General features: G+C 37.9%; 1 protein-coding gene across 1 annotated transcript; it reads left to right on the top strand.

Moving 5' to 3' along the window:
- Positions 1 to 20,973: 20,973 nt before the first annotated feature.
- mchr1a (melanin-concentrating hormone receptor 1a) lies at positions 20,974 to 25,728 on the top strand. The gene is made up of 2 exons (XM_067496546.1): positions 20,974 to 21,324; positions 22,182 to 25,728. Exons 1-2 carry the CDS (start codon positions 21,267 to 21,269, stop codon positions 23,201 to 23,203), a joined length of 1,080 nt encoding a protein of 359 aa, XP_067352647.1. The 5' UTR covers positions 20,974 to 21,266; the 3' UTR covers positions 23,204 to 25,728.
- Positions 25,729 to 25,834: the final 106 nt, after the last annotated feature.

Genomic DNA, 25,834 nt, shown 5'->3' on the forward strand with positions numbered 1-25,834 from the left:
TGTGACATTCTAATAATGTCACAATTTGAGGTTAGAAGCAGACCAAGGTAAAGACTGGAAGGAGAAGTATGGTGAATGAAGGGCTTTATTGCAGGGCACCACAGAAATGCATGAACACAAAATCACTTCAAAATGGAGGGCAGTAAAAGGCGTGACATAATAGAAAAACTAAGGCAATTCTATGGGTACAAAGGTGAACTAAGAAAACCACATGGAAAAAAACTAGTTTTGCCTAAATTCAATAGACAGTCAGCATTAATGTAATCTCTGATATAATGGTGGGACTTAACGTTTGTTTGTAGTCAACATAACAAAATGCAACTCTAAACTCCAAATTTCACCAACCACATGTCTGCCAACATTCAAAAGAGGTAAACATTTTCTTTTACTAGTGTTAAAGCACACTCTAATATTTTTTCCTTTTGATGTGTCCTGGTTGACCTACATGTTGAAGGAATAATGTAGATCTCCATAAAGCTGTCAATAGCTGCATAAGAAGTGTCATACCTCCTCTCAATTACTAACACAACACAAGGGTGTAAAAGTGATGAGATCAAATTATTTAGCTTACAATGATGCACTCATTTCAAACATGTTCTGTATTTCAGCTTATTTTACCATGTGGCCATGTGGTGGTGCTAACAGGTCAGAAAAGACCTAGAGTGTTGACTTAATGTGTGTGGTCTCAGCTGTCAGCAGTATTTCTTTCATTTTACAACTTTTCCCCATGGTCATGAGGACTTCCTATATTTTCTATTGTATTAGACATTAGGTGTTGTGGTAGGTGAAGAGTGACTGAGGGAATGGAGCTTGATCAGTAAATCTATTAACTTAGAGAAGACAAGTAATGAGACTGATAAGGTAGTTTTTAATTACATAATTGTCTTTCATCTCAGCTTGAGGCAAATGCGACGTTATAATGTCCAGTATATGCTGGTGCACACATTTTCTGTTTCAAATAGAAATTAAGAATATGTAATTCTATGATCAATGTACCAGTTTGGAGGAAGCTTAATGAATCTTGACAGTTAAGGTTACATTTGGACACATTGCCACAATCAAAAGATATTAAAAGTGATTTTTCTTAATTTGTAAAAGGACAGTAGGTGGAACACAAAGAGCCTAATGTTCAGATTTTTTGCAGGTAAAGCCCATTCTGTTTGTGAAAATGCATTTTAAACCTAGACAGGAAATACACATCACACTTTTATGTGTGAATGAACTAAATTGATGACTTCAAATACATATCGCTTAGCTGTTTCATATAATCGCATGCAAGCTTTTGTCAAATATTTAAAACAGACCACGTTCTTTACTGAAGGTAACTGCATGCAAGATGCAAATTAAAGTGTCACAGTCTGATAGATTATCAAAATTAATTCAAAGAAACATTTAGAATTAGATTTTAATTAATTAAACCCAGTCCAATTCATATTTCATATTTCATTCATTAAGATTCAGTAGAAGTGAGCTATACCTTTTAGATACTTACTTACTTAGATACCTTTTAGTATTTTATCCCATATCCTGTATAGGGATAAAATACATGTAGTAGGTGATTTTCACACACATAGATGCTGAATTAAAAAAAATCCATTGTCACATTTTTCAATGGAAGCAGCTGAAAGTCAGTAAATTTTGCCAGGACACCTAATTTTCATTCAGGGTTAAATGGTCTGCACTTATATCTTATATATATATATATATATATATATATGTATATATGTATATATATATATATATATATATATATATATATATATATATATATATATATATATATATATATATATATATATATATATATATATATATATATAGATCTAGATCTAGATCTAGATCTAGATCTAGATCTAGATCTTATATATATTGGCACTCAAAGCACTTTACACTGCTTCTTATTCACCCATTCACACTAACAATCACACACACTCATACACTGATGGGGGAGCTGCTATGCGGCTGGCCAACACTCACTGGGATTTCCACAGCCCTAAATGATAAAAGCTCCTTTCTTTGTTAACAATTTTCACAAAACCCAGATTTAGTGCCATAAGGAAAAATTATTTGCAAACCTCATACATAATCAAGTTTTCACATTTTTTTAATAAAAATATGTTCACGTCTACTTTTGTGGAGCGGTGCAGCAGAAGCTTCCTCTGACACAGACTCACTAAAAGTGTGGATATATTTGCCTCTAAATGCGTTTTGAGCAAGGTTTGAGCTACTGACCAATCAGAGAAAAGCAATGACTCCTGCTTGATTAATAGGTTGTGTATCTTAGGTATTGTAATTGAAGGAACTCTGAAGTGGTTAATCTGTGGTTAGAATGTGATCCAACCTGATCTGGGAGAAAACAACATGTTTTAGCTAAACAGCTTGTTAACAATTTATTGGCTTCACAAAGTGCCAACCTGTGTGTGAATTTTCTTGTCTTATTAAAGAGCATTCAGCATCTGCTGCAACATTCAACTTTATTATTGGCCAGATAATTTAGTGTAGCTGTGATGTTGTTCCACATTTCATGGCAATTTTTTTACATCCATTGAACTAATGAGCAGGCAAGACATTTCTCACACGACTTCTCATAACAAATTTTGGTATGTTTAATTTTTTAATGAGTTAAAACAGCTGAACTAAGGCAAAAATAAACTGAGCCTACAAACTGGTTCTGTGCTTTTGAGTGTCTACAGTATGTTTATGACCTTTAAGTGGATGTCACTGCCACATCTGTGTGCATGTGTTAACCTAAGAAAGTTAAAAAGCAAGGAGGCAACTTGAGTACCATAAGGCTAAAATGAATCCTGGATATTATTTTTTGTTGTATGACGCACTAGTGGAAGGGCAAATCAAGAGAAAACAATAAAATTCCACAACATCTTTTATAAAGTGGTTCCAGTAAATACTGACATTTTTCAGTACTGTTATTTCTAAGAAAACTGAAATGTCCTTCGTCTAAACCATTTGGGTAAGAACAGAAACATTCCTGTTTCAGTCAAATTTCCCCAAATTACAATATGAACAAACCTTTTTGTAATGTCTAATTTAGAAGATACTAATGTGCCACTTTGTCCAAATACAAATATAAAAAATACAAATGGTAACACTGAATGAATACTTTACATTATTACTAATAAAATTCAAGAGGCACCTTATCAGTCTGTGAACTAAAGCCCAGACAGTGGCTAATATACAGCATATTTCACCAAGTTGCATCATAAATGACAGACCTATAAGTCAGAGCCCAGTTCACATGCCTCTTTCATGTCACTGCACACACACAGAGGAGAAAGTGACAGCTTGCTTTGACAAAACATTCAAACATTTGTGATCAAGCTGTCAAATTGACACTGATCAGCTTCCACTGACATCGCCTTTGTGAGTCAGAGAAAGGAGCACTCTGTCTCCACACTATAATCTCTACAGTAATAGTAAATGTATAAATATGTAGTAAAATGGAAAAGTAACCCATTAGTTTTACTTGTAACTGACTATTGCAAACGTCTTAATTTGTCTAAGATAGTTTGACATATCTCAGTGGGAAAGCACATGTATCAACTCAAAAATTGTTAAAGTGCATCACCATTGTATTGTATTGTTCATGCTGAGTCACTGTCACATGTTTGTTGCAGCAGTGGTGGAAATGCTGTCAGAAATGACATTTAATACTTGATGACTACGCAGAACCTTTTGTGAGAAAACGAGAGACGTGCTGGCACTGTTGCAGAGAGTCTCAAGCCTTTTGTAGCATAAAACTTTACCTTGTCAACTCATCACCTTAAAATTGTCCAAATGTACCAGGAAGTGAATGGCGGTCAAAGCAGCCTTTCATCTTGAAAAATGAATTCCACGAAAGCTTCCAGTGTGAGTGGTGATTGTGTGTGTGTGTGTGTGTGTGTGTGTGTGTGTGTGTGTGTGTGTGTGTGTGTGTGTGTGTGTGTGTGTGTGTGTGTGTGTGTGTGTGTGTGTGTGTGTATGAGGACAGATTGTAAAGCCTTTGATGGAGTGTGCCCAGACTGATCTATGCTCCAACATATGTAGCCTCATCTTCAGACACAATGTTTGATTGAGTGATCAAGCAGCAGGAGGCTGGTCAGACAACCTATTAAAATAGGTCTCGATTTAAAGCAGTGTTCAAACAGGGAAACTTCTTGTCTTCACAGTTACACTTAAATAAAGAAAGAAAATTTAGATTCTGGAAACTGATGGCTGTTAAATGTGTTTGGATGGCAGAATCAAGGCTGCGGGACCCAGAGAGATATTTGAATTTAAAAGCTTTTTCTTTTTTAAATCTCTGCCTGTCTCTCACTTTCCCACTGTGGAGGTGACTATGACCCTTCATAGCGCAGAGTTATGGCATAATTGCATAAAGGAAGGACAATGCAAATTTTGCTGAGTAATTTTTAGACACCAAAACTTTTTTTTAACAATGAATATTTTGCCTGACAGAAACACAATCAGACTTCTTCCATTCAAGTAATGGTAAGCAGTTATTGAAAAAATATAATCTGGACGAGTCTAAGTGCCACAGCCTGTGGGCAGTCTCTGTTTGACAATTCTTCAGCTTTAGCTCAAAAATAATTTCTAGTAAACCATCAGTCAAATTCAGCAGCACAAAAAACAGCACAGTAACCTAAACTTTAACTTTACAAGGTGCAGTAAACATGTACTATATAAGAGTAGCTGCATTTGACAATATAAAAGTAAACACTCTATAGAGAATACAATAGACTGTTAATGCTCGATCAAAATCAAAGTAAATCGACAAGAGCAGAGTACACAATCTCTTGCTTAAAATGCTTGTGTTGACTCATATCTAGAAATTGATGATATAGCCACATGTTCAAATTAATGTTTCATGTGTTGGTTTCTGCTCTGTGCATAGATTTGGTGCCAGATCAGCTAGAGTGCAGCTCTGATAGCACTCTCTGTCTTTGGCTCTCTCCCTTAAGTTGTCCTGCAGTCAATTCAGCAAATGTGTCACCACTAGAACTAGACATCTGATCTGAACATGTCACAAGCTTCAGTACAGAGCTTGGCTATAGCACCCCAAACCAGTACTCCAGTACCAGTACTCTACCAATAATTATCATTTATATATTACATGTATTGAATGTATAGTAGCCTAAGACATTTACAAAATACTGTGCATGCTGGATTTTTTCATGCCTGTTCCCTTGTGTTATTTTGTGCACCTATGTGTTACATCAGGTATCACGAATAACCTCGACATACTGTACAAACACTACAGAACCCCTCCATCCCAACATCAAATACTATGGTATATGCAGAATGCTATCTGCTAGTAAATGTTATTTAGAGGAATCAATAGTTTGTAAGACATAGATAAATATGGAAATTATGGAGGTTAGGAGGACGTGTTAAAATTGCCGTAATTGACAACAATATATCTTACTGGATTTCAAAACATTTGTAAAATACTGTTAGCCATCCCTTAAAAATGAACAGTTAACCAATAACAGTAAATCACTGTAATTTACAGCATAAAATTGGGAGACATTTTCAGGGAAAACAGGGAACAAATTGACAAGACAATGTACTTTTTAATGTACTTTATTGTACGGACTATACAACAATAAAGTGTACCTTTACCAAGCTAAATAGGTGACTATTCAAACTGGTAAGCAATTAAACATCCATTTAAAAAGCTTAATAATTCTGTTCATGACATAAATGAAGAAGTAGAAGATGAGGATAAAGTTCTGATAGCACAAAGCTGGGTCCTGGTTAAAAGGCTTTTAAATGAAGATGACTCTCAAGACAACCTCAAAATTGGAGCGATTTGAAAAAAAGGTCAGTGACTGTAGCAACAGGTAAGACTGATTAGTACACAGTTAGCTTGGTTTTTAGGACAACGTGTTTAGTACAGCATGTCTTAGTAGGCTGAGATGAAAGCAGGTGACCCACTGTCACTCACTTGGCTGGGGGATTTCATCTGAAAGGAAGTGAGAGGGACTGGGCAGAGAGAAGTAAATATGGCTGTGACTGATTGTAAAAGCTGAGGCTGGATCTGAATCCAGAAAGGGCAATGAGAAGCAGAATCTGGCAGACAGAGTTTTCAGGGTAGAGAATAAAACCCAAATCCAAATTTCCAGACAGACAACAACAGGCATACAGAAGCCTTCTGCTCTCATGATAACGGACTAATTATCTCAATGCTGCAGGATGTCTCAGTAGTCTTATAACTGAGCCGCTGTAATAAAAAATTAACACAATCATGCAAAACATCAAATAGCCTGGATTCACTATTAAACCATAGCTAAATCACATTTTACTACTCAAACTATGATAAAATATTAGTTGTGATCTACAAAAGCCAAAACATTTGGATATTTATAAATAATCTCTGTAATACAAGAAAATGTACTGAGTCAATAATAATGTTATCAGAAGATAACAGCATAAAACAGCATGTTTCCATAGGTTCATACAGGGGCCAGGTTCACCAGTAACAGAGATAAAAATAAACGGATGGGAACATGCACCGAGAGAAAAAAAAACAACAACAACAACAACAAGAATCTGGCTCTAAATTATTCTGCAGAGGTAGTCCTGTGCTAGGGGTCCTGGCAGTGAGCAAGATGTCATCAGCTCTCACCTCCTGGGTCCATTTTGTTCAGGATCCAGCTGTATAAGGCTTTGTTCAGTCCCCGAGCTTAATGACTGGCTTATAGGGCACTGAGTGTCCCTGAGTGTCTAGCTCATAGTGTCAATGAGCAGCGATCTCATGTATGTTTCCATCTTTTCTAGCTGGGTGAGGGAGGTATGGATGGTGAGTGGAATGGTGTTGTGTGGACCTGTTCTGTTTATATGGAAACTGTAGGGTTCTAAGTAGGAAGCAATCTTTGAATCCAACACACAGTAATATCAAACACAAAACAATCAATATTTTTCTAAAATGTCATTAGGTATAAAATAGAAACTTAATGTAAAATAAGGTGTGAGAGCTGCATGTCTCACTTTTTGTTTTGATGGAAAATTCTCAATATTGATGCAAAAGATGAAGCCTGCTGGTTTGGCTGCAATTTTAAACCGGCCTCTCTCAAGGAGAGTCAATGATTCACCACTTGCTCAATAATTGTGGCCCTATCTCACCAGAGACCACAGCTCCTGGTCTTCCTCTCCTCCTTCTTCTTCTTCCTCCCCCTGCAACACTTCTTTCTGCATCAACCTGTCCTCTTTGATCCATACTTCCAAAAACAACATTCAGAAGCCCCCCCTTATGTGCTTGCTAATGAGCCAAACACAGGTCACCTGTGTAGGTTTTCAATTTAGAAAAAGTGGTTTTAGTATTGACCAATGCTTGTTAGCATTTGAAAAAACTGTAACTGGTTACTGAATTGTCTGTGGGTATAATGTGAATGTAAGTGTGAAGCAGTATTTGCACTGTGATGCATTTCAAGAACCAAACATGAACAGCAGAAAAAATATTTCAAAAATATCTAAAGCACATACAAAATTGTGACGGGAATCCAATGTACCCTTTGTATCATTTTGTCAGTTTCATCTGATTTAACCTATGTAAACAGTGGATAGTCGTGTGTAATCACACTGCTCGGGTGCACATTCCCTTCTACCCTCAGAACAAAGAAAAAACGAAACAAAGAAAAATTCAAGTTCAGGAAACATTTGTAAAACTGGTTGTTATAATCAGCAGCTTCAGAGGCTTCTGTCTCCCCCGTTCACTCGGTCAGCTCTCTCTCTCTCCTTTGCTCTCTGAGAAAAAAGTGTGTAGATATCATACCAATAAAAGAAAATCTTAGCAAGGGAGGTAAGCCTAAAGGTACCAGCCCATTGTGAATTGTGCCTCTGAAAAATAATTAGGTAAATTATACGCATTATACTCCCTGTCCCTCATTCCCTCTATGGGCCTCTGTGAGGCTGAAATATGCATAGAATCTTTTTCTTTCCACTGTTTTCTTAATCCTATTGACAATTGACATCGCCATTAATATTAATATTGCTAACGGTGCTTTGTAAATGCTGTATCTGTCGTTTAACATCACAGCCCTTAGCAACGTATAGCACTTCTGCTTTTTCAGGTGCTTTTCACTTTCCTGCATTTTTCTGTGCTTTTCTGCATTTTTGATTCATGTTGCATTTATGTCATGTATGAGCAAGAAAATGCTCCACAGTAGTAAGCGCTCTTCAAACATTGCATTTTCTAACTAGGTGAGGCCAACATTTTTAGCAACCACATAGCGACAGAAGACAAAATAGCCTTGCTACAATCTGGAAAAATGTTTATATTAACTGATAAACTAAACATCCTATACATCCACTGTATGAAGATCATGCAGATAAAATGCATATTACTTTGTAGAAGTGTTATTAAAATGCATTTTTATGCAGAAAGTATTTTAAAATGTTTTGTTTTAAGTCCGATATTTCCTTTTCTTGTTGCTCCCAGAAATTGCAGTAGCAATTTAGTGTAAAAGTATAGGACATTTTATTTAGATTTTTACATAACCAGTTACATGCTGGCCTGTATTGTAAAATTACAATAAACTCCCAGCTGTTTAACTATTACTCATATACGGCTATATACTAATAAAACAACTCACAGTAGATGAAATAACATTAAAATACTGACATCTTGGCTGTCAGTATTTTACTGTTATTTTACATTGTCTTTAAAAGTCTTTACAGTGTGATAGCTTTTAAGGTCCTGCAGAACCAGTAGTATTGACAGACATCCTGAGGGGAGTCAGCTGAGTGACACTTGACAGCACTTTTTTTTTTATCCTGGAGCAATATCACACAATTTTCCAGGAGCTGAATAAAATAAAAGATGACAAATGTGGATTAGCTGAGTGGAGTCCTTACAGTCCATTAAAGTCCATCCTGTAATCCTGTAAAAGTTATAATGTCTGAACTAATTGTCATGGCAAGGCATCCAGCAGTTCACACAGTGTTCAAGTACTGTATAATGTAGTTCCTTGTGAAATCTAACCTCAGACTGTGATCCGAATCCAGAGTGTGATTAAATCCAAAACAGAGATGCTGACATTTCCACAGAAAGTATGTGTATCCACCATGAAGTATCATGAATGAGAACAAAAATGTGGTTAGCAAAAAATTTTAAAAAAGTGCACATTCAACCTAAGCAGGGAACAATTGCAGGGCAGACGTGTAATGAAAAGGTTTTCACACACAGAAATAAGCAGACTGTTGTAACCATGTGTTTGAGCGCCCCCCCCCCTCACAGGGCAGTTAGTGGCACCAGCTCTAGGCTCCACTTTTGTTGTCGGTAAAAGTTGTCCTACTATAAATAAACAAATGGTTCTGTGAAACGGATCCATCAATTTTTTTCACTTATACTATGAAGGGCATGTTTATGAATAAAAGTTATTCATACAACTACAATAATCAGTGAAGCTGTCAAATAATTGATCAAACATCAAAATAAAGAATATTTGCTGGTCTCAGCTTCTGAAATGTGAGGATTTGCTGATTATTAACCGGTGTGTAATATTGAAGACAGAATTGGACAAAACAAGCGATGGGAAGACGTTAGGTTGAGCTTTAAGAAACTGTTTGGTGCAATTTGAATGAAAAAGGTGCTGAAGTAATCTCCTGTGCTGATGCAATCATTACTCACTATTCCTTTTGAACTGTCCTTTGTTTTTTGGTAATGAAGATTTTTAGTTTCCTGCTTTGGCAAACTTTTCACGAAAGATCTGCAAAAAGATACATTGAAACTATCAGAGGAATGAAAATCAAGTGACAAAATGAACTAAAGTTATCTGGTGAATCATTATTTTTATCTACACAAGGTGAATAATGATGTTATATTTAAATGGAACCAACTGTGGAATTACAGGACCATTGCAAAGTAGGCAGTGTGTACGGAATAAGTAAATTCTGTTTTAAAAGCCCCTCAGATAACAATTTCAGCCCAGGTCCTCAGCTGGAGTTAGAATCATTTTCGAGGAAAGGTGTTATTCTTGTTCTTCCATTGTGTCATCAACATAATAAGGCACTGTATGGCCAAACGTCTGGGCTCTGTGTGGCCATAACAAATTGGACAATTCAAATAAAACTAACTAACCCAGTAAAATCCTTACCATTTGTTTGAGTGTCTACAACTATCATCCTGCTCAAACCAAGACACTGAAGATTTTCTAATGTAGGTGGCAATGAATTAAAAGTCTTAAGATTAATACAGAAATGTTAATCTCCTTATCCTTTTTGAGGATAAGCAGATTAATCAAAGTTTTTTGATTAACAATAGTATTGGTTCATAGAGTTAAAGGGCTACATGATATATAATATATAGTAGAATTAGAAATTAAAAGTCTGACACATTAAAAGAGGACTTATATGTATTAATCAAATGAATCTGATTCAAACCTTGACATCAGCTTTCTCCCAGACATCCTAGTTAGTTATGTCTAGTGCATTCACACTTGGCAGGGAGTCTCTTGCACAGGATAAATGATTTGCCACCAACAGTGATGTGAATTAAAATCTTTAATTTAGAATATCAACCTAGACAGGTCAGACTGTGCATGAAGTACTCACAGTGGCAGACATGGAGCACAATTTACAGACTCTAATTACTGTTTCTTGTTCGAAAAAAGATCCCATGGAGAAACCAGTGGCAGCATCCTTCTTTAAATCCTCTCAGCTTTTTCCAATCAGCAGTAATCAGTGGCTCACTTCTTATTGATGGGGTACCAGGGGCTCAATCAGTCAGTGTAGTGCTAAGAAAAGACATGTAATCTGTAGTGACCACTGGAACATCTGAGAAATAATGACAGCTGCTTGTTGATTGATAGTTGAGTAAGCATCTTCTGTTTGATGTGGTGCAGGTTCCAGGTAGCAAATAACTGGAACTAACCATATATTTTGATGAGTTATACGGAATTAAAGAAGAATGAATTGTTCTCTTTTAGCCCAGGATTAATGTGGATTATGCTTTTGTATAAGGTTAGAGCCATGACAGTGGGATGAGCTACGTAACTCTGGATGCAGACACTGACAATGTTCAAATACTTGTTGAAGATGGAACTTCCCCTGCATTTAAATTAAAAAACAACTATTGAAACAACAATTTATTCCTGTGTTTTTTTTCCCATATGTCTGACAAAATGGAAAAACTTTCAGTAATAGGACTTTGTATTTAATGTCTTATGAAACAACTGTTTTGCTTGTTTTGTACATACCAACCTTTTAAGTCACTTTTGATAAAGGTGTCAGCCAAATGACTAAATATTCTGTGTATTATATGTAAAAGTAAACGTAACAGGCAATGATAACACAAACGTTCTCCGCTGTCTTTTTTGTGCCAGTGCAGTCAATCCTGTTTCCTAAAAATGTAGTTTCTGATCAACAAAATTGGAAATGTAAATACAATTTTCTGAGCAACATTTTTACAACCCAATTGTCTTTTCTCCAAAAGTAATGAGGATAAGTTGACATTTAACTTAAATGTTAGGTTGAAAATATGTTGATGGTATAAACCATCTGTTTTTTAAATTTTTTTATTTCCGTCCTTTCGGCTTATCGGGGGAGTTCAGGGTGGCCACAGCGGATCTCTGTCCGCATGTTGATTTGGCACAGTTTTTACGGTTCCTGATGCAACCCTCACCATCTGTGACAACTAAAAAATATTTGTGATGAGCATGTAGTGTAAAAATGGTACAGAAACATTGCTCTTTTTATGGTTTGTATATTGTCGGCTCTACTTTGACTCCCTCTCAAACTAGTGCACAACATATATTCTAGATTACTCTTTGCTGTAGTCTTTACAGGCTACAAAAGGTAATGGGAAGCCACGCAGCAGTTGTTTCTTGTCAAAGCTGGGTATTTGATATCAGTGTCTCTGCCCTAAGACATTTAGAGACCCCCCTGTCTGCAAACAAGTAACACAGAGAAAAAGACTAATAAAATAAAACACCAAAGACAATAGCAGCAGAACAGTTAAAACAGGGACAGAAGAGATGTATGATACTAATTAAAAGGCCTCTCCATGACAGAAGAAATGATAAAATATTAAATATTCTGCAAGTCTCACATCCCACTAGATGTCAAAGTTTGAACATAACAAAACTGGTTGAAGTTGGCCCACTTACAGAGTTGAGGGTCATGAGAATTAAAATGTCTGAGCTGTGTTGGAGGAGATATGTTAGAGAACTAGAGAAATTAACATTAATTTGTGTACTGAGCAACTGAAATAAATGAGAATGCCAAACAGCCTCACACAATCCAGTCATCTATGGGTCAAAAAACGAATACAGGAGGAGAGCACATGCACACATAAACAGAGATCTTAGAGTGCACTGATAGCCTAATGGTTTAGCTGCATGGCATATAACTGCTGCATCCAGGGCACAAATGCAGCTTAGGACCTTTGCTGCATGTCATGCCCCCACTCTCTCTGCTGTGTTTCTTTCATTATCTTATGTATGAGGTCTAATGAACTGAATGTGATCTAGGGCAATCAATCCAGGTAGGAAGGTCTTTTGTCTGACCCAGAGCTGGAGATCACTTTTAGCTGCAGGGCTTTTTGGTTCTGATGGCTCAGAGATTGCCATGACTTAACCTGTGATTTGGTGTGTGCGTGCGTGTGTTTGTGTGTGTTTTTGTGTGTGTGTGTGTGTGTGTGTGTGTGTGTGTGTGTGTGTGTGTGTGTGTGTGAGGGGAGTTGCTCCGTCTCAAATCCAGAAAAACAGAAAACACTCTGACAAGAGGACAACAGAGTGAGAGAGACAGAGGTAGGGATTCTGGAGGAAGCATTAGGTATTGAGGACACATACTGAGTTGGATTCAATTTCAAATGATGTGAAGCAGAGATTTATTCAGAAACATGAATTGTCATTCTACACAGCAAAGTATGAGCCTGAATGCAGTGCTTTCAATTTATCAGTGACAGAAACAATGAGATTCTAACTACAAGTGGTTTCTTTTCCCCAAATTCAACCAAGTTTGAAGCACCAAGACTTGACCTGGGGCCATAAGTCAGGCCCAAAATATTCTCATTTTAATCGTGTCGGATCAGGACTTGTTTTACTGCTGTGCATCTTGAGTTATGGTGTCAACTTCCAGACAATTTTAAAATGATTCAATACTGTATCTCACCTGGCTTAGGAATGTCTTATGAGCCCACAGGCATTCATTTACTTCCTGAATACACACTTCTAAAAACAAACAAAGAAAAATTCTGAAAATTGGATACCTTAAACAATCAAGGTACAAACCAACACTAAAGCTAAATTTGTTTAAAAAATTACAATATTTCTACAAACTGTTTTGTTAATTAAAAGCCTGCAAATGCTGCACACACACACACACACACACACACACACACACACACACACACACACACACATCTGTAACACTATAATGAGATACATTTGCCCTTTGCACAGTAGGACTTATAAGGATTTTGACTGGCTCTCATTCTTATGCTAAATATCTGGTCTTTACAGCTAAAGAATACAACATTTTTAGAATTAAGAAAGCCTTTGAAAAAAATTCGATAAAGAAAGAAATTTCATACTTCCCTATATGGTACCACTCAGAGATTAATACACTAATTATTTTCAGCTTTCACATGTTATTTCTGCACCCTTAGGTTTTCTAATTGGCCAGAGGCAGAAGTAAACAGAGGACTCAGGCTGTGGATTCTGCCTTTTGTGATAAAAAGCAAAAAGCTCAAAATCCTCCACAATTTCTACAAAAAAGTCAAACGTTCATAAGCATATGTTAATATCCATATATATGCTGGATTCTCCAATTAAAATACCTAATACTGTCTTTGCACAAAACTATAAATTTCAGCAGAGACAGCTTGGTGTCAGATGGAATGTGATTTTTTTCTTTAAAACATGACTTAAATCACTGCACAGATAAGCAGTAGCACAGGGAACTGGCAAAATGGTCAAGTTCTTAGATAGCTCTCTTCCACATCGCATTATCTCTATCTTGGGCACAAGAAAATAATAAAGTAACTGATCTTTCGGTAAAACTCTTGCTTAAGTTTTCAAATTAAAAAATATGTAGTATATCTTTGGGAATTTGTGCCACATACTGTTTGAGGGACATGACTAAGAAGAGAATAAAGTAACCCACTGTTCAGTACAAGTGCAAAATTCATTGGCATTTTCTTGTTTGGTGATTTTATGTCTGTTATATGGCTCAGTGGTAGAACATTGGGTTGGGATGCAGAAGGCTGTGGGTTCGATTCACATTTCTCTAGGTGAGGCCCTGCTCACCTGGAGAAGAGTCCTGGTCCAGAGCCCGGATAAAAAAATAAATAAAAAATGGGAAGGTTGCTGCAGGAAGGGCTTCAATGCGTAAAAATTCATGCCAAATCAAGCTGCGGAACACGTTCTGCTGTGGCGACAAGCCGAAAGCCGTGGATCTATAAAGCTCCTTTGCATTTTCCTACATAATTTAGTTTTTTTGCATATATTTTTGTTGTATTATCCATTGTGTGTGGAATGTTTTTGTCTTGACATAAGCTTCCCTAAAGAAATCGCCCCCCAATAGCATAAAAAATGTTTGAATAAAATGTATTTGAAATCATTTGAACCAGAATTGTTTTTATGATGATTTTAAACTGCGCATGGCATGTTTGGCAGCGGTTTTACAACAACTACCCTCAGGCAACTATTCAAATGCCAGTATCTTTAACATACACAGTAGTTAGTTAGTGCAACCCCATTTGAATTGTAGTATGAGAATGTTAGTTTATTAGAGAAATTAACTGAAGTTTCATGCTAAAACTGAATGAAAAAGGGTTGGGATTGTACACATACACATACAAGGAAATCCAATTACCTGTCCTGAATACAGCAATGTAATGAGTTCCAGTGACGGCACCCAGGAGGGTGAGTCACAGTATGAGTGGGCGAATGTGACTTTAGCACATGCACCCCCTATTCGAGGTCTGATGAACACACAAATATAGCTTTGTTCATTAGTTTATTTGATAGGTACAGGACACACAAACAAGCATCGCAGCAAATGCATCACAGAAAACAAAGATATCTATCTTAATATATCTATAGACCCTCAACAGATTCTTCAAAGTTGATCCATAAAAAAACAACTGAAGAACATAACACAAAGCTTACACCTTATGTGTTTAGGTTATTGCTGAGCACAGGAGAGAAATAACAGGACAATCAACATTAAAATTACTAAAATTTGATTCAACATTAGAAGACACAGCAACAAATAACAGACTGACACACTGTAGTGTGCAGTGCTAACAGAGCTGAGTGCTTGACTTTTTTATGACCTCTAAATGAAGTGCCAAACATATTTACAACAGTAAATCAAGTGATTCTAACAACAAGTTATATTATTGTAAAAATAATTTTAAAAAAATGTAGCACGTTCTAACTTGGAGGGCTGAAAAGTCACCATGGTAGAAAAGATCAGGCATATCGGTGTGATGACTGTATCACACAATTTTGTCTGTATGTCAGTGCACTTAGAAGACGTTGAGTCAGTTGATGGGCTTCTATCATTTTACACTTTAATAGATGGATGTGACACCAGCTTTCAACCAGGTGTGGCATATTTTATACAAAAGTCACAAAAAAGTCATCACTAGTATGAAGAGCTGTGTGGGATTGGTGTCTGTGTAGCTTCTGTGTTTTTTTTCCAACCTCAAATGTTTCAGGAATGAACAAAAACAGATGGTACTGAGCTGCTGTGAGTAGCTATGAGATGTCATAGTGTGATATCTGTTCAGTTGACAGGTTTAACAGTGAAGCCCTCACTTGTATTCAATACACATTCAAAGTTTATCTGAAAGGTAAATCAGGAAACCGAAGAAGCTGTTCTGTAAACACTTCACGTGTTGTCAAGTATGCATGGTTGCTGCTGCACTGTGGCTTTACTCCAGCTGGTAAAAATTATTGTCCACCATCTGGAGAACAGGATACAACTGCTGCTGATGTGCTGTATATGGAGTTGTACAAGCAGTTTCTATTGAAAAATGTCAATGTATGCACCTAAATCTAAAGGAATGTTGTGGGTGGTCACGTCAAAGAGTCAGCACTTATACTTTTAATATGTTGTGTGGGGACATCAAGCGTTAGATCTTGCAAAGACGCTACCAAAAATCCTCAGTCAAAGCTGGTCTATGAGGACGAAGCTGAAGTGCAGGGCTGATAAACAGTTACTAAAATGTTTAGTTGAAGTCATTGCTCCAAAATGAGCATCACACCAGACACTGAGGGTCCAAATATTTTTACCACTGATGCTTAAAAGCGGTTGCAATGATATTTCCATGATGACCCACTGATGCTTAAAATTGGGTAATTTTTCACGATAAACAAAAGTCATTTTATATCATGTTTTTAGAGAAAGAGACCATTCTAAAGGAATCGCACATTTTTAAGTCCCCCTGAGAATATCATATAGTTTTAGTGTAACTTAACAGAACTTTCCTGGTGTAACACATAGATTTTAAGCATGAAGTCCTTTGATATCTTGACTTCTGTAGGTAGCAGTAGTTGATCTGGCCTGCAGTGTGAACCAAAACTCAGAAGGAATTTTTAAAGGGGTGACGTGCCCAGCTTGTTCAGTGAGAAAATGCCAAAGACAGGGCAAAGATGGGAAGAGAAATTAAAAAGCAAAGAAAGTAGGAAGGCAAAAATGTGAGAGAAAGAAAAGAGCAAAAGCATGAGGGAAGAGATGGAGAGATCGGTGAAAAAGAGGTGGAAGACGAAATAAGTATGACAGATGAAGGTAAGGATAAAACAGTAGGAGAATCTGAATCAGGAAGTGATGAAGAGACAGATAAAGACAGGGAGACAGATTTACAGCTACATTGTATGTTATATTTTACTCTCTCATCATATAAAGTCCATTGTAGTGACATGCTCTTTCACTTTTGTTAGAGCTTTATTACATCGTACTCTATAAGAATTAACTCAGTTTGAACTAGAAGTCTGATGAGGCTCCAATCTCAGGATCATTCAGAAGTCAGCTTTAGCTCTTTTCTTAGGCCCAACTACAAAATAAAGACAGAAGAAAGTGTCAAGAGAATAATAACAGATTTCAGATAAACTATTATTTCACTAAAGCACATTGTCACAGTATTTGATATTGTTAAATTCAAAAGCCAGCCTCAACTGTGGCAAGTTTCAGTAACAGGTCTGTGATCGAAACCTGAAAATGTGGGAGTTTAATCACTTCACATTTATGGCACAAGGTAGACAGGTTCTGGGTGTGTATATGTGTATGTGTGTGTGTCTGTGTGTCTGTGCATGCATGCCTGCGTGTGTGGGTGCGTGTGTTGTGGATAATAACGACTATTAAATAAAAAGAGAATGAGCCTGAGAAGCATTAGGATTACCTGAAGGAAAACAAGGAGTGCAGAGAGCTTCACATTTCCTGCAGCTCTCACTCAATAGAAAGAAAGATGTGAAATAGTCAAATTCTATTGCCCGTCTGGCATTATTTGGTCTTGCCTTAGGGACAGAAAAAGCTGTGTGGCTGAAACTGTGGCTGTCAGACAGGCGGATTAAATCGTTAGCTATGTCTGATACACGATATATGACAACATTAGTTTTGGATGTTTTCCCTCTCCCAGCTTTGAGTGAAAGTACTGAAAACCACATCAGGTGCAAGATTTGATCAAGTGCTATAGCAGTACTTAGCTAATGTCATACTGAAAACAGTAGAGCTGGAGAACAGTCTAATGGATCTACAGACGTTATATATGGTAATGCAAATGTACAATGCATTTCACCTGCATTTTGATGCCATCATTGATAATGTGCTTTCATCCAATGGGCTGTTTTGAGAAGCCTGACGCATATTAAAGGGACCGATCGAATCGTGTGCGTACTGAATATTGGGGTGAGCAATCATTGCCACTATCTTTGAATTTTGATGTGATTTATGTGAACAGCAATAGGTGATGCGTGTACACACAGACAATTTTACGTTTTCGCTGCATCTATCATGCCACCACCCATCACCAAAGAGGACACCCGAAACAAAGAATCAAACAAGTGATATATTTGAGAGATCACTTGATAAAAAAGCTTTAGGTTTCCTGTTAAAAACAGGAAATGAAAGACAGACTAATGAAGGGCTCAGATAGAGAGTTGAGAAGGACTTTTTTTTATCTGCAATTCCAGATCAGGCTGAGAATCCTGCCATGGACTGAATGACTACAAGGACTCTTATTCTTAAGCAAGTGGGCCTTGTTTTTCACCTGTAATTCACATTTCCGGACATGTGTTTCTCTGGTGAAATGAGTAATGCTTTTTAAACGCAAAATCTTCTCATTACATTCATTTTCTTTCTATTACTGGTGTTTGGGTATAATTAAGGGCAGAAGTATCAATGAGTTTCCATTCACAACATCATGTCTAGCACAGACTGTGGTTAGATAGAAAAGAAAATATGATTTTCTCATTACACTTTACAGAGGGCATAAGGTTTGTTTACTAGACATCAAGAGGAGTCACTGTTTTCTGGCATTTGGAATGAGTATTTTCTGCAAGATGCCATTTCATTACAGAGGCTGCTTTGCTCAAAAAGCACTGGTAAAAAGTCTAAGGTTAGACAGAGAATTACTAGGCCTGGTTTGAACAAGTAATCTTGAATGAAAGTAGCTGACTTGCGGAAGGTATTTCTCCTGTCTCCAAGATTCAGCAACCAGGATTCTGAACAACAAACCATTTATAGTGAACTTGGCAAGTGAGGAAAATCACACTTACAAGTAAAGGCAGACTATTGGTCATTAGTCCCTGCCAGTGGGACATCCACCTGCTGATGTGAGTGCAAAGGCAGCCCCAGTTTCAGAACCACGGACAGTGTTTGTGACAGGCCTGACATGCAGCGTCAGAGTGGGACGTTATTACTGTACCCTCAGTTGTGTGCACTACGAATTAAAGTCCAATTGGTCCTTTTTGCCACACGTAGAGTCTATCCATATTCATTTCAAGGTAAATTAAATTAAATGTACCTCACCACAATGTTGTGTGAAACAACAAAGGGCTTAAATATTTTTGAAGACTGGAGATTACCAATGTTTCTTTTTTAGTAAATTTGCAAAGATTTATTGTTATAATACCATTGTGGGTAATGAGTGTAGACTGGTAAAATAAATTGACAATTTCTTCAAAAAACAAATTAACCCATAATGAAGTGTGTTAAGTGTTCTGAATATTTTCCGAAGTGGCTGCATTTTAAACTCAAAACAGTCTGGAGTGTCCCCAGACTTCTGCTGTGTGAGCAGAATTGTGTTTTGCTTTGATCAGGAACTTTGGGTATTTAATTGCATTGTAAAGGCATTTGCTTCCAGGTTGAGCTTTGTAAAAAAATCCAGTTTTAGATCCCACTTTTGGCTTTCGTGGAAACCTGATTATTCTTGTCCCTGCAATGTAAAGAGGTAGGAAAGTTAATAGTGGTTATTTGTTATTGCCACAGTGTCAAAAACAAGTCTGGTAAGGGGGAAATGGAGGCACTAATGATTGACACAGACAAGAAGCTTGGTAAGTTAAATTGTTAGTTTACAAAAACAACTAGAGCCACTAACACAAAATCATGTTTGTGAGGCAGAAGAGCACAAACAGAAAAGCACCCTGACAGGAGAACAAAACCATGTCTTGGCTTTCTATAAGGAACAGATAAGCCAGAACACACACACACACACACAACAAAAACTTAGTCTAGTTGCCAGTTGTACAGAGAATGAGCACAGTATAATGCAAGGCAAGAGGAGAAGCTGATGAGTCGCAGAAGTCCAAAGAGATAAGTCGTGTGTAACATGAGCTCTGACAACAGTCTTGCTGAAGGTGAGTAATTTATACTCTGGCTGATTACAGGCCAGCTGTGGCTGGCTATTGGTGTAGCTGGACAGCCTTTGTATGTGTGTGTGTGTTTGTGTGGGAGCTTACATATAATTTCTGCAGTGGGCACTGCAGTGTTTAGGCATCCTTAAGTGAAATAAAAAAATAAAATGATCTCCAGCAACATGCGTCACATTACAGTATGTGAAGGAAAAACTGAAAATGATAGTTGGTTGGTTCTGTTAATGACAACATAAAAGAATTGTTTGATAAAAGCACTACAAAGGCATTTTCAAAAAAATGGAAGATCAGTGTTAACGCTACTAAAACCTGAATACAATGGCCTCAAATATGCAAATGTGGCAGGAAGAAAGAAAAAATAAAGGTTCAATTGTTTTTCCACAGTTTCCTGTGGATAGGTCATTGAAACTGAGGAGATTCACAAGGGTGTGTTTGGATTGATGTGGGCTCAGACAAGGACCAGATCTGGGCCTGGAGAAGGTTATACAGTTTCTCTGCAAAGTCAACACAATATTTCAGAACTCTCCACATATGAGTGAGCGAATCCTTAAAAGTGCAAGTGTGTACAAATATTGTTTGAACAAGCACTGTTTCCCAAACTAAGGGCAGCAATACTACAGTTTTTACTTCTGACACTTATGTTGTCGTTGAATAGACAGTGTGCTGCTCATCGAGTGGATGTGATACAATATTTCACAAAAAAACATTTATGACCCACAGGTCTTGGCATGGGCTAGGTTTTCACCTAGAGGACTCCAAATGAGGGGCAGCAAGGACATCTAGCGGGTGGCTATGGAAAACGAGCTGCTTTGAGCTTATTGGAAACTATTCAAACATGCTATGAATCAGTATGGGTGTGGATGGATGTCAGAGAGAACACCTGTTTCTGAATGGTTACGGTGCCTGGAGATAGATCACGTCAAAGTGTGATGGCAAAAAAAATAAAAAATAAAATACTCAATAACTCAATAACGTGCCGTTTGAAAAAAATCAAATAAGTACGCATCTGGCACAAATTCTGGCTTCCATTGTTGTGGTTTAATAAGGAATGTCCTCAGTCGATCTCCGAGCTCAAAAACCTGATTTAATGTTAACTGACATTAAATCAGCTACAGTAGACTATTAACGATCTTCACTGGTTTCTCGTAAGCTTCCCCGACTTAGTTTGAACAGCAGCGCATTCGCAACTCCCCAGAGACCGTCACGGACTCTGAGCCAAGATGCTCTCGCAGCCTCCAGCCCGGCGGCGCGCAAAGCAGAAGCTTCACTGTGACTGAAGGCACACAGAGGAGCGCACCGTGCTGCTGAGAGGGACAACAAGTGTTTACTGTTAGTTCATAAATAGGGGATCTGGAATTTCAGTCGCTGCTTGCTTCCATGCATTTGACTTGGGAGGAAGGTGCACTGTGAGAATAGTTTGGATTTAACAACTTGGATATTCTTTGGATTTTGACGATGGATTTCCTTAACGAATCCACTTTCCCCTCGGAGGACGCTAATTCAACAGCAGCAGGTATAAATTGTTGATACAGTTTCCTCTCATTTGTGTGATGTAACAGTGACAATCGGATCAGTTGTTTAATTTCTTATATTTTCCCCTTTCTCCCCAACCTCAATCTTGTCTTTAATCACACAGGCTTTCTTAGGTTATACCACTTCACAACTTCAGGCTGCAAGTACAATTATTCTGCAGCTTTATATAATAGAATAGACATATAAAACAGGACATCGCCAATTCAAACTTTCCCACTGCAGCAACAACAACAAGAACAACAAAAGTATTATGATTTGTATTTGTTGACAAATGCACACAATCCATCCACCAGTTATCTTTTCCACTTATCTTGTTAAGGGTCGCTGGGTGCTGGAGCTGCAGAATGTGGGCGAGAGGCTGGGTGCAGCCTGAACAGATCGACGGAACTAATGAGCAAAATTCTAGGGTTAAAAATCCCAGTGGCACCAACTGAGTTTGTTTTGTAAGACAAACATCTGAGTGTAACCTTTGTGACACAAATTGGAGTTTTTGACATCGCCAGTTTTTGTTTTGTACTGGTAGAAAGCCAAACCACATATGCACACATGTTGACACACATTAGTTATTTCCACAATAAAATTACCCAACAGTTTAGGAGGAACAGGGATACAATTTAGAAGTACTTTCTGCATGGTATCCGATAACAGGTCTGCATTTTTCATCCTTACATAAGCACCTGCTTCTCCTGCTAGGACATTGTGACCTAATGACATATTTATTACAATATACAGTCAGATTTATATCATACAAGACAACGCAAACAGTATGCAGTAGTATTAAAGCCAAGTATAACAATTTGATTTTCAACTGCTGCTCCTTCTTCTTCTTGTCTCCAGCTGTAGATGGGGCCCTTCATTGCAGTGCCATCCTCCCAGTCATCTTTGGCATCATCTGCTTTCTGGGCATTGCGGGGAACTGTATTGTTATCTACACCATCATGAAGAAAACCAAGTGTCGTGCAAAGCAAACCGTTCCAGACATCTTTATCTTAAATTTGTCAATTGTTGATCTCCTCTTTCTTTTCGGGATGCCATTCCTCATCCACCAGTTACTGGGCAACGGTACCTGGCACTTTGGAGCCGCGATGTGTACGGTTATCACTGCACTGGACTCCAATAGCCAAATCGTCAGTACTTACATCCTGACTGCAATGACCTTTGATCGCTATTTGGCTGTGGTACATCCCATACGCTTCAACTACATCCGTACATCTTGCGTGGCTGCGTTGGTTATTGGGTTGGTGTGGGGTCTGTCCTTACTCACCATCATCCCCGTGTGGATGTACGCAGGCCTGATGCCTCTTCCAGATGGCCTGGTGGCCTGTGCTCTCCTCCTGCCTGACCCCGTCACTGACACATATTGGTTTACGCTTTACCAGTTCTTTTTGGCCTTTGCTGTACCCTTGGTTATCATCTGCCTGGTGTTCTTTAAAATCCTCCAACACATGTCCACCAGTGTTGCGCCACTGCCTCCGCGGAGTTTGAGGGTTCGCACCAGAAAGGTGACACGGATGGCAGTGGCCATCTGCCTGGCTTTCTTTATCTGCTGGGCTCCTTACTATATCCTCCAGTTGGTCCACCTAGGGGTGCAGAAGCCAAGCCTTGCTTTCTCCTATGCCTACAACATAGCCATTAGCATGGGCTATGCCAATAGTTGCATCAACCCATATCTTTACATTATTCTCAGTGAGACTTTCAAGAGGCAGTTTCTCAGGGCTGTTCGCCCAGTTAATAGAAAGTTTCGTGTGAACCCCAGCACCACTGAAGGGGGCAGTGTGAGTGTGAGAATGGTACCTGAGGGAGCTCAGCAAGAGCCAGCCCCTGAAGAGATGATGCCCTCCAATCTGGTCCCACAGTGAATAGTCAGTGATAACAAGATAATCTTCAGTGGCAAAACGAGATTCTGGAAGTCTTATCGAGGCCCCAAGAGAGGCTTTGACAAAAAGTGGTAATATTGTAAATGAATTTTCAAAACAGGTTGAAAGCCTAGGGTTTTTTAATCAGCGAATATTTTTAGATGCTTTAACTGCTGGTCCCAGAATAAAGAGAACTGTAAAAGAACAAGTTTTTTGCACTGCAGATGAAAGAATGACAATCTGTTGGGAAAAGAAGAATTGTACAGCTCTAGTTTTTTAAAGGAAAACTTGGAATCAAAAATGACACCTTGATTATTTACGTCTCTTTTTTTTTTCATTTAGACACCCAAACTAGAAATAGATTGAATGGAAGTGTAATTATATTTATTTTTGATTTGAGTAAGGACATCACTGCATATTCTGAGACAGATTAATAAAGACACGCTCAAGATTCATCTACTTCATTCACATAACATTTTGAAGCCTGGGTTTCTTAAGTGCAAACAACCAGTGGAGATAAAAAAAAAAAAAACAGTAAACGTGTCATCTAATGGGAAAAATCACTGCCAAAAACTCTGAAACACCAACAAGTCATGATATTACTAAGTGGAATGTGATAATTAAAAATATAAAATCATAGTAAATAAGAAACATACAAACACTCTCTCTCTCTCTCTCTCACACACACAAATGACTACACACATTTAATATAATATTACTATGTGCATCCATGCAGTTTGCAAAGCCTCCTCCTGCTGCTATTGTTGAAATTGCTGCTGTGTAATGGAGAAAAATACACCAAACACAAGCAAAACTGTGCACCATTGTTGTTGTGAAAATATGTACTATGTTGCCAATAAAGTTGGAATAAGATATTTTTTTCCCAGCGACAATGTGATATAGATGTGATGTAGATATGTGATATAGATAAAGTCTATATCTTCTCAAAACTTTCTCGCTCAATGTCTGCCAAATATATCACAGTGAAAAATTAAACCACAGTTAACCTTTGCAAAAAGAGGAATGTGTCTGAAAAATAAACTTGCTGTGTATGAAATGTGTATGAAACAAGTTGTGAGCTTTAGTACCCATTAGAGTTTGTGTAACAAAATTTTTGTTGTCACTCAGATGTTACTGAAGTTGCGATATTACGTTCCGAAAATAAGGCAAGATGGAGCTGATGGCCTCGTAAATGAATCATTACCGGGCTGAATCACATCCTGCTAGGAGCAGTTTTGAGAAATTGTTTGTTTTGTTCCACATTCTACAGACTTCTACAGAAAAAACTAAATAAGCTGTACGTCATGGTTGTCGGCCAGCTGACTGTATAATGCCTCACTACAGGATATTTGTATTTCACAATTCCTGCCACTTTCCATGTTCTCACTCTGTAAGTGTGCCTATACAAACTGGTGTGTGAGTTAGGTCTTGCATCTTTTTTTAAATGCAAATGAATCAACCCAGGAATTCACAATGTTATCATCACAAATACAAGAAAGAAAGAAAGACTCTCGTTCCCCTGAAGGTTAGTTGCTGCTTCCCTAACAACAAGCTCTGGGTCACTAAGGAAATCAAGTCCAACCTGTATGAGAAAAAGAAGGTTTTTAAGTGAAGTGACAGGGAGCAAACAAAAGGGGTCCAGAGACTGCTGACTGTCAGGATCAAGAAAAGGGAAGCAGGTTTACAGCAGACTACAGCCAAACAACACCAGGGAGGTATGGAGGGACATGAGAAGCATCAAAGACCAGCAGCCAGGTGACTGCCGGAGCATGGACCAACCAGACCAATTCAATAGTGTTTTGTATAGTTTTGATGGTGGTTGATTTCAGGAAAAGCAGGGCTCCTGTCACTCCTCTGGGTATCCAGGTGGGTTCCCTGATAGGCTGTAGCAGATCAGAGATATCTGGGGGTCCACTTGGACAGTAAACTGGACTGGAAAATAAACTCTACAGCAATGTATAAAAAAACCCAGAGTGGGAGACCAGGAGATCCTGGTGGCCATAAAACTCATCCCAATTCTGTAAGAGGGGGGAGGAATGGACTGAAACCGGACTCAAACAAACTTCATCATGACTGTTAACTGTTAATTGTTTCATCATCACCGTTTATTCATCCATTGCACTGCCTGTCACAGCCATTTATTGTAGACACTGTTTCATTAATCTCTGATTGTCTTTGTTCTTATTAACAGGTTATTTTTTGGGAGTTTTGTGTTGGTGTGGTTTCTCTTGTGAGTGTGGTTCTTTTTGTTCTTTGGGACAAAGAGCAGCTGCAACAAGCTATTTCCCTCTAGGATTTATAGAGTCAATCGTGAATCTTTAATCTAAATAACTGAATATGAAACTGACCTGCAACCCAGTTTGTAAAGTCAAAATTGTTTAGTTATGAATTCAGGCAAAGCTCTCAATTTAGTGCAAACAGAAATCATGCAGTTAAAATTTTTTTAATAAAAAAATATATTAAACTGTATCACTCTTTGAAATCGCGAATGACCTGACGTGCTTACTGAATGACACCCTGGAAGGTCTTCACCCAAAGATGACAAGCTCTGGTGGTACTGTTGTTCTTATCTGTTATGAAGCAAAAGAGAAACAAAGCCTTGTGTTAAAACATGTGCAACTTGTACTGTTGTGA

This window comes from Channa argus, chromosome 3 (assembly GCF_033026475.1).
Source record: "Channa argus isolate prfri chromosome 3, Channa argus male v1.0, whole genome shotgun sequence".
NCBI lineage: Eukaryota > Metazoa > Chordata > Actinopteri > Anabantiformes > Channidae > Channa > Channa argus.

Excerpts from the sequence above, each read along its gene's own strand:
- mchr1a (XM_067496546.1), top strand. The coding sequence starts at position 21,267 with ATGGATTTCCTTAACGAATCCACTTTCCCCTCGGAGGACGCTAATTCA. Across the intron at positions 21,325-22,181 it reads CGCTAATTCAACAGCAGCAG|CTGTAGATGGGGCCCTTCAT; the intron begins GTATAAATTGTT and ends TCTTGTCTCCAG.